This window comes from Ranitomeya imitator, chromosome 3, assembly GCF_032444005.1.
Source record: "Ranitomeya imitator isolate aRanImi1 chromosome 3, aRanImi1.pri, whole genome shotgun sequence".
NCBI lineage: Eukaryota > Metazoa > Chordata > Amphibia > Anura > Dendrobatidae > Ranitomeya > Ranitomeya imitator.
In genome coordinates this window covers 471,236,926-471,253,146 of record NC_091284.1, presented here as the reverse complement: position 1 = coordinate 471,253,146, position 16,221 = coordinate 471,236,926, and the positions used below count along the sequence as shown (strand labels likewise).

Here is a 16,221-nt window from a genome sequence, read left to right as displayed (position 1 = left end):
TGGCTGGGGGCAGATGTTTTTCGCCAGGGGGGGGCCAATAACCATGGACCCTCTCCAGGCTATTAATATCTGCCCTCAGTCACTGGCTTTACTACTCTGGCGGAGAAAATTGCGTGGGAGCCCACGCCAATTTTTTCCGCCATTTAACCCTTTAATTTAATAGCTAGAATGGACAAATTTTGCACATACACACTACTAACATTAGTAGTGTGGAATATGCAAAAAAAAGGGGGATATGAGATGGTTTACTGTATGTAAACCATGTCTCAAATCATGTCGGATTTAGGAAGGAGATCGCAAAAGCCGGCAATTGAATTGCCGGCTTTTAAGCTATCTCGCGCTGGATAAAAAAAAAATATATATATATATATATATATATATATATATATATATATATATATATATATATATATATATATATATATATATATATTTATATATATATTTATTTATTTATTATTTCTTGAGCACATGGATCCCTTGTATATCCGTATGTTGGTTTTGCAAGCCTGCGAGAAAATCTCGCAGTACGGATGCCATACGGATTACATACGGAGGATGCCATGCGCGAAATACGCTGACACACCCTTCCTACGGAGGAGATACGGACCACTATTTTGGGTACTTTTCAGCGTATTACGGCCGTAAATTACGGACTGTATTTTTATACGCTGAGTGTGACGCCGGCCTTAGGCTTATTTTACACTTGCTGTGTTTTTGCGGCCCCAATAGATTACTATGTGGCTGCAAAAACAGGCCGCAAAAATATGTCGGAGTGCCATACGCCGTATGACAGTGAGGGCCATATTTACGCCCGTGAAAAAATATCAATCCTGCTTGATATTTTTTACACCTTACAGACACGCCCCATTTGATCAATCAATGGGGCCGCTGTTTTTCTTTTCCCCTTCTTTTTCCCACTATTCGAAACCAGAAAAACCGTGATCCGCAAGTTTTTTGTGGCCTGTTTTTGTAGCAGACCGTGAAAATTACAGCAAAGCCGGGACGCAAAAAAACACAGTAAGTGTAAAAGAAGCCTAATTGTTATTGACCTTATACGTAGCTTGGAGAAGAATCAAATTTCCATATTGGTATTTGATACTATTGACACAGAAGATTACATTACAGGAAGATGGAATTAGAGAGATGGTACAGATGAGCAGAGAAATGGCAAATTCAGTCTAATGTAGATAAAAGACTATGCACTTAGGATACAACAAATTTCCAAATTACATGTTAAGTGAGATACAATTGAGTTAAACAAACACTGAAAAAGGATTAAGAAAAATTAGTAGACTATAATCAGAATTGTAGCAACCAGAGCCAGTCAGCTGTTTTAGGTGCCTTTCACATCACATTTGGAGCCTATATGTGGCATATATTCTGGGAAATTCTTTTCTGTGTGCCAAACATGGCTCTCCTTAACCATTGGAAAACTACAATAATGCTATCTATCTATACACCCATGTTACAGTAAATGCCTAAGCAGTAGGATACATTTCAGTCTTCCATCAGCAGTATACATCGGGAGAGCCTCTATCCGTACACCTATGACGTACTGTAGAAGCTAGTGATGTAAATGGAGCAGTGGGCCTGCAGTTATACATTGACGAGTAGTACAGATGCTCCTGGATTTACATCTCATACTGAATGCGCACAAACAGGGGCCAACTGAACACATGAACACGTCAGGGTCTAAAAAAAAAAAAAAAAATAGATTGGCAAAGGACAAAGAAACTGTCTGGTATGCACCTGGTAGAATATTCTAAAAAAAAATGCCATTCTGTATAAAGGCATAAGGAGAGCAATATCAAATTTACTGAAAAAGGGCAAAACTGTATGCATTAATAGTAATGTATTAGTCTAAAGTTAACCAGTTCAGTTCCTCTACAACTTTACCTTGACAGTGTTATTGCAAACAAGAGATTTCAACTCTTGTGTTTTTTGTGACCAGATATTACTTAAAATGTTTTATTATGAACGTTTGGTTTGTGCTCATTTTCAGGTCTATGGAGGGTTTTTGTATTTATGAAAACAACGCATGTTCTGAGTATAGTGATTTTCTTCAGAGATTTTTATAGAAAACTTTAAAGGGAACCTGTCACCCCCGTTTTTTGAGATTGAGATATAAATACTGTTAAATAGGGCCTGCGCTGTGCGTTACTATAGTGTATGTAGTGTACCCTGATTCCCCATGTATGCCGAGAAATACATTACCAAAGTCGGCGTTTTCGCCTGTCAATCAGGCTGGTCTGGTCAGGTGGGCGTGTTCACAGCGTTCTTTTCTTCCCCAGGTTTCCGTTGGTGGCGTAGTGGTGTGCGCATGTCCAAGGTCCGGATTCCCTGTGCCCACGTGAAGACACAGCGCGCGATCTGCGCTGTCATTCCTTTCATCGGTGCGGGCGGCCATCTTCCTGGGGCCGCGCGTGCGCAGATGTAGTGCTCTGCTGCACGGGGCTTCAGGAAAATGGCCGCGGGATGCCGCGCGTGCGCAGAAGAGATCGCGGCGGCCATTTTCCCAAAGCCGAGTTTGCATCTCGGCTTTGGGAGAATGGCCGCCGCGATCTCTTCTGCGCACGCGCGGCATCCCGCGGCCATTTTCCTGAAGCCCCGTGCAGCAGAGCACTACATCTGCGCACGCGCGGCCCCAGGAAGATGGCCGCCCGCACCGATGAAAGGAATGACAGCGCAGATCGCGCGCTGTGTCTTCACGTGGGCACAGGGAATCCGGACCTTGGACATGCGCACACCACTACGCCACCAACGGAAACCTGGGGAAGAAAAGAACGCTGTGAACACGCCCACCTGACCAGACCAGCCTGATTGACAGGCGAAAACGCCGACTTTGGTAATGTATTTCTTGGCATACATGGGGAATCAGGGTACACTACATACACCATAGTAACGCACAGCACAGGCCCTATTTAACAGTATTTATATCTCAATCTCAAAAAACGGGGTGACAGGTTCCCTTTAAAGCCAAGAAAAAAAATGGCTTGTACTTTATGACATTTGAGTGACAATGACATGAACTGATGGAAATGAGCCCCAGAATTAGTGTGGCACAATTATCCATCTTCAGGTTTTCAACACGTTATTATGGGGCAATAGAACTGGGCCAAACTGACACATGCAGTTTACTTCCTTCAATTTCAGCTGTAGGTAATACAAGCCAAAATTTTTACTGAATTAAATACTGAAACATTACTTAAATGTATACAGGCTAAAAAAAAAAAAAAAAAAAAGTCATAAAGGCACCAATGTGTTTGATAATAGCTTAGAGTAAAATGTTTACATTTTAAAGAATTACCTGGCACACATACAAAATAGATATGCAATGTAAGGCTACGTTCACACTAGCGTTATGCTACTTTGCGTCGGGTTTGCGTCGGGCGACGCATGCGTCATGCGCCCCTATATTTAAAAATGCATGCGTCCCCCATGTTGTTTGTTGCGTTGTGCGACGCATGCATCTTTTTTGCCGCAAGCGTCGGACCAAGAAAACGCAACAAGTTGCATTTTTCTTGCGTCCAAATTTTGGCAAAAAACGACGCATGCGTCGCAAAACGCAGCGTTTTTGCGTGCGTTTTGGTGCATTTTTGCGTGCGTTGTGTCGCCGACGCAGCGGCGCACAACAATAGTGTGAACGTAGCCTAATATAATAGAGTTGCTTTACTACTTACAGAACAACCCTACCTACTTCGTAAGAGATTTGGTCAGATTGGGTTGTCAGAAAAAGCCAAGGTTTAAAAAAAGGCAAGAATTTTTAGTTTATTCTACCCTATATACAATGAACGTCATCAATTACTAGAACAAAATGGACTTGGAAATCTGACAACAAAGTAACATAGAATGATGTAAAGAACTGTCCAGTATTATGTAAAGAAATAAAGTTTGGTCATTACATCAAGAAGTGTTTGTAACTTTAATTAGTGTTTTATCGCCTGCCGAAAGAGAATAGAAACATCATTATTTACACTACTTACCCTGACCTAGTACTGCTCTTGTAATAGTGGACTGTACTGTCACGTTTCTACCCCTGAAGACACCAAATCGCATTATGCAAATTCAAAAGATTTTTTTATTTTTTTCCTGTCATGTGAAATGTAAAATGTTCCTGAGCAAGGCAAGTTCTGTCCAGAGCAGGGTCAGAAGATGATAATTGTTGGGTTAATGGTTAGGGAGAGAACTGTTTCCTGGTTAGAAAGTCAGATAAAAGAGTCTGAAGAAGTAACAAGTGTGCAGCACTGCCAAGATGTGAGCCACAGCATAAAGAGATGTACGGACAGGGATAGCGAGATCTTAACAATTCTGACCACTGTCCCTTTATGAGGTTATAAGGGTATGTGCACACGTAGAATGGTCCACTGCGGATTTTTCTGCAGCGGATTTAATAAATCCGCAGGGCAAAAACACTGCGTTTTTCCTGTGGATTTACTGCGGTTTTTGTGCGGATTCCACTGCGGTTTTCTATTATGGAGCAGGTGTAAAACCGCTGCGGATTCTGCAGAAAGAATTGACATGCTGCGGAATGTAAACCAATGCGTTTCCACGCATTTTTTCCGCAGCATGGACACAGAGTTTTCGGTTTCCTATAGGTTTACATTGCACTGTAAACTCGTGGGAAACTGCTGCAGATTCGCAGCAAAATCCGCATCGTGTGCACCTAGCCTTACTCTGGAACGCTTCAACGGATCCTGATGAGTCGGACACTGTTTTCTCATGACATATTGTACTTCATGATAGTGGTAAAATTTCTTTGATATTACCTGCGTTTATTTGTGGGGGAAAAAAAAAGGAAATTTGGGGAAAATTTTGAAAATTTCACAATTTTCCAACTTTTAATTTTTATTGCCTTTAAAATCACAGAGATACTGTATGTCACACAAAATACTTACTAAGTAACATTTCCCACATGTCTACTTTACATCAGCACAATTTTGGAACCACATTTTTTTTTTGTGTTAGGGAGTTATAAGGGTTAAAAGTTGACCAGCAATTTCTCATTTTTACAACACCATTTTTTTTTTTAGGGACCATATCTCATTTGATGTCACTTTGAGGGGTCTATATGATAAAAAAATACCCAAGAGTGACACCATTCTAAAATCTGCACCCCTCAAGGTGCTCAAAACCACATTCAAGAAGTTTATTAACCCTTCAGGTGTTTCACAGGAATTTTTGGAATGTTTAAAAAAAAAAAATGAACATTTTTTTTTTTTTTTTTTCACAAATTTACTTCAGCTCCAATTTGTCTTATTTTATCAAGGGTAACAGGAGAAATTGGTTGTACAATTGTTGTTGTACAATTTGTCCTGAGTACGCCAATACCCCATATGTTGGGGTAAACCACTATTTGGGCGCACGGGAGAGCTCGGAAGGGAAGGAGCACTGTTTTACTTTTTCAACGCAGAATTGGCTGTAATTGAGAGCGGAAGTCTTGTCGTGTTTGGGGAGCCCCTGATGTGCCTAAACAGTGGAAACCCCTGAATTCTAACTGAAACCCTAATCCAAACACTCCCCTAACCCTAACCACACCCTAACCCCAATCCCAACCCTAATTCCAACCGTAAATGTAATCCAAATACTAACTTTAGCCCCAACCCTAACCGGAAAATGGAAATAAATACATTTAAAATTTTATTATTTTTCCCTAAATAAGGGGGTGATGAAGGGGGGGGGGGGGGTTTGATTTGCTTTTATAGCGGGTTTTTTAGCGGACTTTTATGATTGGCAGCTGTCACACACTAAAAGACGCTTTTTATTGCAAGAAATAGTTTTTGCGTCTCCACATTTTGAGAGCCATAATTTTTCCATATTTTGGTCCACAGAGTCATGTGAGGTCTTGTTTTTTTGCGGGACGAGTTGACGTTTTTATTGGTACCATTTTTGGGCATGTGTCATCTTTTGATCGCTTTTTATTCCAATTTTTCTGTGGCAGTATGACCAAAAAACAGCTATTCATGAATTTTTTTTTTTTTTTTTGGGGGGGGGGGGGCGGCGTTTATACCATTCCACGTTTGGTAAAATTGATAAAGCTGTTTTATTCTTCGGATCAGTATGATTACAGCGATACCTCATTTATATCATTTTTTTATGTTTTGGCACTTTTTATACAATAAAAACTATTTTATATACAAAATAATTATTTTTGCATCGCTTTATTCTGAGGACTATCACTTTTTATTTTTTCGCTGATGATGCAGTATGGCGGCTCGTTATTTGTGGGACAAGATGTTTTCAGCGGTACCATGGTTATTTATATCCATCTTTTTGATCGCGTGTTATTCCACTTTTTGTTCGGCGGTATGATAATAAAGTGTTGTTTCTTGCCTCTTTTTTTATGGTGTTCACTGAAGGGGTTAACTAGTGGGACCGTTTTATAGGTTGGATCGTTACGGACGCGGCGATACTAAATAGGTGTACTTTTATTGTTTGTTTTTATTTACATAAGGAAATGTATCTAAATATTATTTATCCCTGCGCGATGCTTCCCTGTGCCGCCAGAACGCTGCGATCATGTTTGATCGCAGTGTTCCAACGGTTAACGTCCCGGGAGCGGTCCGTGACCGCTCCTGGCATATAGTGCCGGGTGTCAGCTGTAATAATCAGCTGACACCCGGCGGCGATTGGCCGCGCTTCCCCCGTGGGCGCGGCTGATCGCGCTGGACGTACTATCCCGTCACTGGGAATTAAGTCCCAGGTCACCTCGACAGGATAGTACGTCCAATGGGATTAAGGGGTTAAAGAATTACTCACGAGTAGTGTTGAGCATTCCGATACCGCAAGTATCGGGTATCGGCCGATACTTGCGGTATCGGAATTCCGATACCGAGATCCGATATTTTTGTGATATCGGGTATCGGTATCGGAAGTGTAAAATAAAGAATTAAAATAAAAAATATTGTTATATTCACCTCTCCGGCGGCCCCTGGACATCAGCGGGAGGATCCGGCGTCCGGCACGGCTTCTTTCTTCAAAATGCGCGCCTTCAGGACCTGTGGAATGACGTCCCGGCTTCTGATTGGTCGCGTGCCGCCCATGTGACCGCCACGCGACCAATCAGAAGCCGCGACGTCATTCCTCAGCTAAAGTCCTAGAATGAGCGCCTTCTAGGACCTGAGGAATGACGTCGCGGCTTCTGATTGGTCGCGTGGCGGTCACATGGGCGGCACGCGACCAATCAGAAGCCGGGACGTCATTCCACAGGTCCTGAAGGCGCGCATTTTGAAGAAAGAAGCCGTGCCGGACGCCGGATCCTCCCGCTGATGTCCAGGGGCCGCCGGAGAGGTGAATATAACAATATTTTTTATTTTAATTCTTTATTTTACACTTTAATATGGATCCCAGGGCCTGAAGGAGAGTTTCCTCTCCTTCAGACCCTGGGATCCATGAGGATACATTCCGATACTTGATGTCCCATTGACTTGTATTGGTATCGGATATCGGTATCGGCGATATCCGATATTTTTCGGGTATCGGCCGATACTATCCGATACCGATACTTTCAAGTATCGGACGGTATCGCTCAACACTACTCACGAGACAAAGTAGTCTTCCACTTTAAAGGGTTCCTTGAATAGGATGACTTGCCACAAAAAAACCTAGAGCTTTTTAGCGCTGGAGGTAATGGACTTAAGAGGACAGAAAGTGGGACTAGTTCTGGTCCCGAGCGATAGATGCAGGGATTCCATCATAATAGGATGGAGAACCAATGAGCGAGTACAGTAGAGAGAAACTTGCTGATCAGGACTGTGGACTAGAGGCTGGGTTGTGGAGAAATAGTGTGCTTCACGGCCCTGGAGTAGACTACAGTGGAAGAAAACCATGTGAATGAAAATGCTTTTCATTGTGAAGGAGACGCGCTTAAGACTACCTGCTATTGCTTGTACGTAACCCTTATCAAGTTCAGTAAAGTCCCCACGTTTGAACGGAAGTCTCCTTTATTAGGCTGCCGTCACACTAGCAGTATTTGGTCAGTATTTTACCTCAGTATTTGTAAGCCAAATCCAGGAGTGGAACAATTAGAGGAAAAGTATAATAGAAACATGTGCACCACTTCTGCATTTATCACCCACTCCTGGTTTTGGCTGAGAAATACCGATGTAAAATACTGACCAAATAATGCTAGTGTGACGGCAGCCTCAATCTGTGGAATTCATGGTCCTGGCCAGCCGGTACCATCAGCTAAAGGCTGCCTGCATGGGTACAAGTCTCACTTTATCAACGCCCCGCCACATCTTCTCGGCCACTGCTACCACCTGCCGTCACTTTACACCCGCACAGCTGACTGTCACAGTAAAATCAGACGAGTGCCATCTCCCCCCCCACCATCACATAGTACTTGGACCAATGTTTTTCAGTGGGGCAGTGCTGAAGACTTTTTTTTTTCCCCACTGACATCATTCTGCGTTTTCTTCCCCCCCCCCCCCCCCAGACAGATTCTAAGATTTCACGCCAAAATTAGATGCCACTTACCCATTCAAGTCTATGGGTATGTGGAAAACACTGGACATTCGGATGACATCTGCGTGGAATCCAATTTCCACAGACTCACACAATAGAGAAATGTTGTTCTCCATCGGCTTCTCCATGTGCTACAGTTCTCTCATTCATGAATCTCATGTGCCATTTTGAAGAATTTAGTGTCAAAAACGGCAATTAATCTCACCCAGTATTTCTGAAAATTCAATAAATTAGTCCAAAACGTCCTACAGCATTTTGCATTTCCGCTGCATTGGCTCCACTCTATTCCTATAGCATTCATATATGAATTAAAGGAACTCTTTGACCAACATAGAAAGAGAAATGAAACTTTTTGAGATTAAATACGACTGGAAAGCTATAGCCTTGTCTTATAAACACTCTTACATAACACCTTCTATGAATTATGCCAATTATAGCTCCGATAGCATTTTTAAAAGGATAGGTAGCGCTTCCTCGCACATGCATTAAACATCTTATAATTAATCAGCGTTGCTTTAGTTTAAGGATCTGAACACATGTACAGAGGAATTAAACCACCCACAGCAATAGAAATTAAAATTGAGCAATTAGATTATTCAACAAATTACTACACCTGCCAGGAGGACAGTTTAAGAAAGGTCTTCATGAATAAACACAGATTCCATTATACTTGGAGTCTGCAAATAGGTTTGACATATAAAGTAGTTGCTCAACCTGGTTATAATCTATGCCATATGAGTGCCGTCTCAGATATTCTGCACAATACAGTAAGGTGTATATTTCATCCTTCTTTGGTTTACATTTTAGGATTTAGTAAAAGGTTAACTATCATTTTAGAAAACTCCTGCCATGAGTCTGTTTGGAAGTGATCTGCCATCCAGTGAGCATTGCGTAGAGCTTGGCAAATTGAAAGTCTGTCCTGTACACTGTAAACCCCCTCTCATCAAAGAACAGCCACAGGAAGCCATCAAGAAGTGTTTCAATTTCCCTTTAAATGCGTCGCAGTTCTCAGTGTTCAAAGTACAGCATCTAGTGAGTATACTCGTTTCTCAGGTGGTCTCCGAGTATTTGTGAGTGCTCGGAGATTTAGTTTTTGTTGATGCAGCTGCATGATTTACGGCTGCTAGCCAGACTGAGCACATGTGGAGGTTGCCTGGTTGCTAGGGAATCCCCACATGTATTCAAGCTGTTTATAAGCCGTAAATCATGCAGCTGCGTCAACAAAAACGAAATCTCCGAGCACTCACAAATACTGGGAGACGACCCGAGCAACGAGTATACTCGCTCATCACAACTCCATTTAATTAGAAAGGAGCCACCACTTCAATCTCAAGATCAAAATGGGTCCCACCAGCTAGAACTACCCCCTCTTCCAAAGAGCCTTACGATCAGAGTTTTAATTTTTACTTTATAAATCAATAGTACACATGAAAATAAGCAACGTTGTAAAATCAACCTATCACTAACTTCTGGCACCTTCCCCTCTGCGTTCAAACATGCCACAATCACGCCTATCCTTAAAAAGCCAACCCTCGATCCAACTGCTATGTCCAGCTATCGCCCAATATCGCTGCTCCCATTTGCTTCCAAACTCCTGGAGCAGCACGTCCATGCTGAACTCTCCTCCCACCTCTCATCTAACTTGTTGTACGACAATCTACAATCTGGTTTCCGCCCCCATCGCTCAACTGAGACTGCCCTGACCAAAATCACTAACGACCTACTTACCGCCAAAGCTACTGGACAATACTCTGTACTCCTCCTTCTAGACCTGTCCTCTGCTTTCGACACAGTTGACCACTGCCTCCTACTACAGATCCTCTCCTCCTTTGGCATCAAAGACCTCGCCCTATCCTGGATCGCCTCGTACCTTTCCAACCGCACATTCAGCGTTTTCCACTCCCATACTACCTCCTCATCCCACCCTCTCTCTGTTGGAGTCCCCCAAGGCTCTGTTCTAGGACCCCTACTCTTCTCAATCTATACACTTGGCTTGGGACAACTCATAAAGTCCCATGGATTTTCAGTACCACCTCTATGCTGACGACACTCAGATCTACCTCTCTGGCCCAGACGTCACCGCTCTGCTGTCCAGAATCCCAGAGTGCCTATCAGCCATATCCTCCTTCTCCTCTCGCTTCCTCAAACTCAATGTGGACAAATCTGAACTCATCATCTTTCCTCCATCCCACAAATCTTCCTTACTTGACCTATCTATCGCAGTCAATGACATCATGCTTTCCCCTGTACCCGAAGTCCGCTGCCTCGGAGTAACCTTCGACTCTGCCCTGTCCTTCAAACCACACATCCAAGCTCTTTCCACCTCCTGTCGCCTCCAGCTCAAAAATATCTCCAGGATCCGTCCTTTCCTCAACCCCCAATCTACTAAAATGCTTGTGCACGCCCTCATCATTTCCCGCCTTGACTACTGCAACATCCTTTTCTGTGGCCTCCCTGCTAACACCCTTGCACCTCTCCAGTCCATCCTTAACTCTGCTGCCCGACTAATCCATCTCTCTCCTCGCTACTCCTCCGCTTCCCCCCTCTGCAAATCTCTTCACTGGCTCCCATTCCCTCAGCATATCCAGTTCAAATTGCTAATACTGACCTACAAAGCCATCCACAACCTGTCTCCTCCATATATCTCTGAACTAATCTCTCGATATCTTCCCTCACGTGACCTCCGGTCCTCCCAAGACCTCCTTCTCTCCTCCACACTTATTCGCTCCTCATCCAATCGCCTCCAAGACTTCTCCCGAATATCCCCCATCCTCTGGAACTCTCTGCCCCAACACGTCCGACTATCAACCACAGTCGGATCCTTCAGACGGAACCTGAAAACTCATCTCTTCAGGAAAGCCTACAGCCTGCACTGACACCGCTGCTGCCTCATCACCAACGAAGCTACCGCCTCACCAACACCGGAGCTCCTGCAACCCTCAACCTACTGTCTCCTTCCCCATAATCCTGTAGAATGTAAGCCCGCAAGGGCAGGGTCCTCGCCCCTCTGTATCAGTCCGTCATTGTTAGTTTGTTTACTGTATGTGATATTTGTAACTTGTATGTAACCCCTTCTCATGTACAGCACCATGGAATCAATGGTGCTATATAAATAAATAATAATAATAATAAATCTTATCAGTGGAATCTGCTTCTCAATCTGCCAAAATTGGTCATTATCCAAATCTGGAGGTAAAAAACCCTCTCGGTCTATCCTCACTGAATACAGGAGATGCCAGTTAGTACGGACACAATTCTATGTAGACGGGAGGGGGAGGCACTATAGAAATACAGTTTATTATTCACACGTTCTTGCTTTTCATGGAATGTGTACCCGTGGGAAAACACTAAAACATGTCAGTTTTTTTCTGGCAGCAAGAATGAAAAACATGTTCAGCACAAGATACCATCCATGTGTTATGAGTGATTAGCATTGCAATGTATAGTAGAAGCTTTATAATTAATTTATTTCCATCCGTGAAAAACAATAAACATGGTAGATCTGGACAGGAATGTATATACTGAAATGTGCAACCAAATACATTGTTACTCTGAGAACAATGATGTTCTCCAGCAAGACCCTACTAACAAATGTAGAACCTAGACCCATGCGGTTGAGTTCACTGATATAGCAGACACTGACCTTTTTAAAACTGAGGACCCCACCACAGATCTCGGGGTTCTATACATTGCCCAAAGTACCCAAGGGGATACACCCACCGAGACTTGCTGGCATGGAAGCATTACACAAGATGTGGACATCCTATATTGATGAGTTATTGAGGGCTTTTGTGGAAGCCCATGCATGCAGATGAGGGACACCATGGTCCTGCATCTCCTACAATGTGGCTGCCTCCTGCTTTGACCTGGCCTGTCCAGGTCACAGCTGTGGAAGGAGATCGACGACAATTTTTTTTTTTTTTTAAAGCCTATGGCATAGTTGCAAGGTCCAGTTTCCCCCTGCCACCGCCCACACTACCTAGTGCGTGAAGCAGTGACAGGAGCTAATGGGATGGGGCAAACAGAGCAGAGATCCAGGGTGAGGTGAGGTATCAGCGGCAGAAGTGGTGATCGCAGCCTGAGTAGTGCAATACAAGGCTGCCGCCATGTTCAGACATGGTAGTATAATCACACTGTTGTGCTCTGAGCACACTGACATAGCAGGACTGAGTCTCTGAAGGAATCTAATGTCATCATGGGATACCAGTGAATCAAGCAAAGAACTTCAATGATCATTTCAATGCAGGTCTGTGAAGTCGGAGTCAGTATAAAATGCACTGACAATATATAATACATTGTGTCCTGTAGTACAATGCAGGATGTGCTGTAATTTTTTTCATAAGAATTTGGGAAAGTTATGAAATGTCCTATAAATGTATGTTGTATTCCTGATCTCGGCTTTCAGTTGAGATGAATCTGTGCTGCACTTTACGTACATGTTCCGTAGTGACCAGTGCTGGGGAGTTTGGGAAAATGAGGAGTCGGAGACCTGTTCCAATTTTCATTTATATAACTTATAGACATATTTACATAAGCCATTTTCAAGTAAAATTAGTATAATCACCATGGTGATTCATAAAGCAAAGTCCGCTACATACTATCCTTTTGCTCCAGCGAGCTAAGATGCAAAATGCAGAGACGCTACTTGACACTGAAGGGGTCCACACCTGCGGCAACCTTTTTGGCCTACTCCCCCTTTTAATGCAGTAGTGGGGATTTGGTGGCGCATTCACATCTCCAACCAGTTAGATCTGAGCGATGGTGGTTTGATTAACAGATTAGTAGTAGCCACTGGCCTGGTCATAGTAAGGCATTCCCTGGCGACTACATATATAGAAGGGAGTTTTAGGATATGTGCCCATGTTGCGGATTCGTGTGTGAATTTTTTCGCACGGTTTTTGAAAAATCCACAGGTAAAATGCACTGTGTTTTACCTGCGGATTTACAGCAGATTTCCTGCGTTTTTTGTGTGTATTTCACCTGCGGATTCCTATAAAAGAACAGGTGCAAAACGCTGCGGAATCCGCACAAAGAATTGACATTCTGCGGAAAATACAATGCAGCGTTTCCGCGTGGTATTTTCCGCAGCATGTGCACAGCGGATTTGGTTTTCCATAGGTTTACATGGTACTGTACACCGCATGGAAAACTGCTGCGAATCCACAGCGGCCAATCCGGTGCAGATCTACAGCCAAATCCACAACGTGTGCACATAGCCTAAGGTAAAGCACCAAAGGGCTGATCTATATGGTCACCTGTACCTCACTTTTAAATTATGCGAAGAAAGACCACAGGTGACAGAAAATATTTAGGGGGAAATCCATAACAAAAAAGGGACATACCTATGCACTGACATCTAAGAGAACTGCATGGGGTAATCCAATGACCATATCAACAGCCATATAATTTATTAAGAAATCATCTGGGGGTAATTTGATAGATCCATGCTTCAACTGGAATGCAGATGGTTCTTTACACTTCAATCAATTGCACCCAAGGGTCCTAAAGAACAGTTTCATCTATCCTGATGTCTAACAACTTTCTCCTTAAGCACAGCTGGTTAGTTTGCATAGTTTTACATATCTTCTTTTTCCTCTTTTCTACACAGTCAGTTCTGGCGATCACGGTTTCCTCTAAGCACCTTACTCAGGAAATCAGAGTTAAAAGAACACCAGCCTCTGCGCTGAGATATGGCCGCATTTGGAACGTGTTAACCTCATTATTACGATTTCTACTTTTTCTCCTTCGCATTGCTCAGCGTAGATGGGTCCCTGCTGGTGACAAAGACCTCCATGCATTTTTCGAGGAGTCCCAACCCAGATTTTGTATACAGTAATAGACCTGCCTGGTTTACAGCTGTCCTTCAGAGTGGTTCTGTCTGTCTCCTGCACAGGGTGTCTCCCCAGAACCTGCGTCACTGAGGGATTCCCAAGGACTGGCCCGCCCAGGGGGCTGACTAACACCAGCGCTCCATGCTCCTGGCAGGTACTGCTCTGACTCTGCTGGACCAATGCCCCACTGCACACAAGGAGGCAGATGAAAGGTTCCCATAGTAATGAGGTCAGAGACTGACAGCCACACTACTACAGCCCGGGGCGGTTAACCCCTTCTCCTATAGTTTATATTGGAGCAGAGGCATGGATACATTACTTCCATCCAGTTTTTAGCCACCTTACTGTGTGGGCAATACACAACTTGGGTATCAGAACACCCCTGTTTGACGCACCATGCCCAGAGTGGAGGTGACCTTCATGACCTCTGACCCTATCCCTTGACTTCTCTGGTGATTACTAGTAACTCAAGGATGAAACACGTAGGAGAATAAGGGCACAATATTGGGTGCCATTAAGGGGTGCTCTTATTACGGCACATAATCATATAGGGCTGTAAACCACTAAGGATTAGATGGTTATTCCAGTCTTCTATGGAGATTGTTGGAAGGGGTAAAAACAAAACAAACACTTTTGCAATTTACTGTGTGCTAAAAATGTGTCAGATGTTAAACACTTTGTTTACAGCTTGTTGCCTAGGAGACCGACCACTGCTGCTGTCCAATTTGCAGGATTAGGAGGTAACAGCTTCACGACACTGAAACGCAATAGGAAAGAGCTTAGACGCAATCGGCATGTTCTGCTGTCTAGCAGCAGTGGTCGGTCTCCAAGGCAACAAGCTGTAACCGCCGTGTTCCTTATGAACCCACACAAATTAGCTTAAGACCCTACAGTTCATAGTGCACTTTTAATGGTTTCTGCGCCAGTGACAGCGATGCCATCAGATTGTGTCAGCACCAGTCCTACAAGGTGCGCTCTCAGGTCTGGTGGCAGAAGTGGCATGTGCCAGGCACAGGTAGATGGCACCTTCTGGCACCTGCCCCCTAGAGATGTACACAGCAGCCCTTGTCAGCAGGTGTGGGGGCAGCAGCAATGCACCGGAAGCCAAGAGTGAGGTGACAGCAGTCAGGCTCCCATCCGCAGTAGTACCACAAGTACCAGAAACGCCTACCAGGCTTTACCTGTCCTGTAGCCTCAACCCTGAGCAGTGGCCACCAAACCCCAGCCGTGCCCGGGCCTGAGGAGTGATGCCGGGGGGCACTCACCGTTGGCTCCGTACTTCTCTCGGCTCCTCCGGACCTGCTCGGTGCTCAGCCCGCAGCTTTCATTCACGTGGAAGTGGCGGAGCACCTCGGACACGGGCTTGGCGTGCGCGCTGTCCATGGTGGCCCGGCGTCTCCTCGCTGCACTGTCACGCGTGGGCTCGGGGGTCGCTACAACCCCGGGGGTCCTATGGCCGTGCACCTGGTGGGAGCCGCCTCTGCACTGCCTGAGCTTCGGCGCTCTCCTCCGGAGCTAATGCACTGACTGAAAGTTCCTGTTCTGTGGTAACTTACTTATCCTGTGCTACCGAAAGCCTCGCCATTGGCTGCTGTCAGCACCCAAATAGCGCCAGCCCCCGCCAGAGCCGTGTGCCGCCATCCATTGGCCTCTGCTAGCTCGGCATTAGCATGTCGCAGATGTAGCCTTCGGTCATTCTACTGTGGAAAATGGTGTTTTTTTTTTCTTTTCTCGAGCATGTATAGATATGGGCACCCCTCCTCTCTCCCAGCTCCACTTCCTCTTATTCAGCTACAGACTTGCGAAGTGTTTGCAGGGGTGCAGCGAGGAAGGGGTTAAGGCAGCGCTGAGGAGAGATAACGCAGCGCTGAGGAGAGATAACGCACCGCCACCGCTGCCAGTGCACATAGGATCCTAGCCATCA

At 44.5% G+C, this 16,221-nt stretch overlaps 1 protein-coding gene across 1 annotated transcript in view; it reads right to left on the bottom strand.

The window, feature by feature from the left end:
- LOC138670279 (sarcoplasmic/endoplasmic reticulum calcium ATPase 3) overlaps nucleotides 1-15,826 on the bottom strand; it is a 319,975-nt gene extending 304,149 nt beyond the window's left edge. Inside the window, exon 1 of the mRNA XM_069757474.1 lies at nucleotides 15,563-15,826. Coding sequence (XP_069613575.1) covers nucleotides 15,563-15,680 — 118 coding nt within the window. The 5' untranslated portion in view covers nucleotides 15,681-15,826. The remainder of the gene's footprint in view (nucleotides 1-15,562) is intronic.
- Between the last annotated feature and the right edge of the window lie 395 nt (nucleotides 15,827-16,221).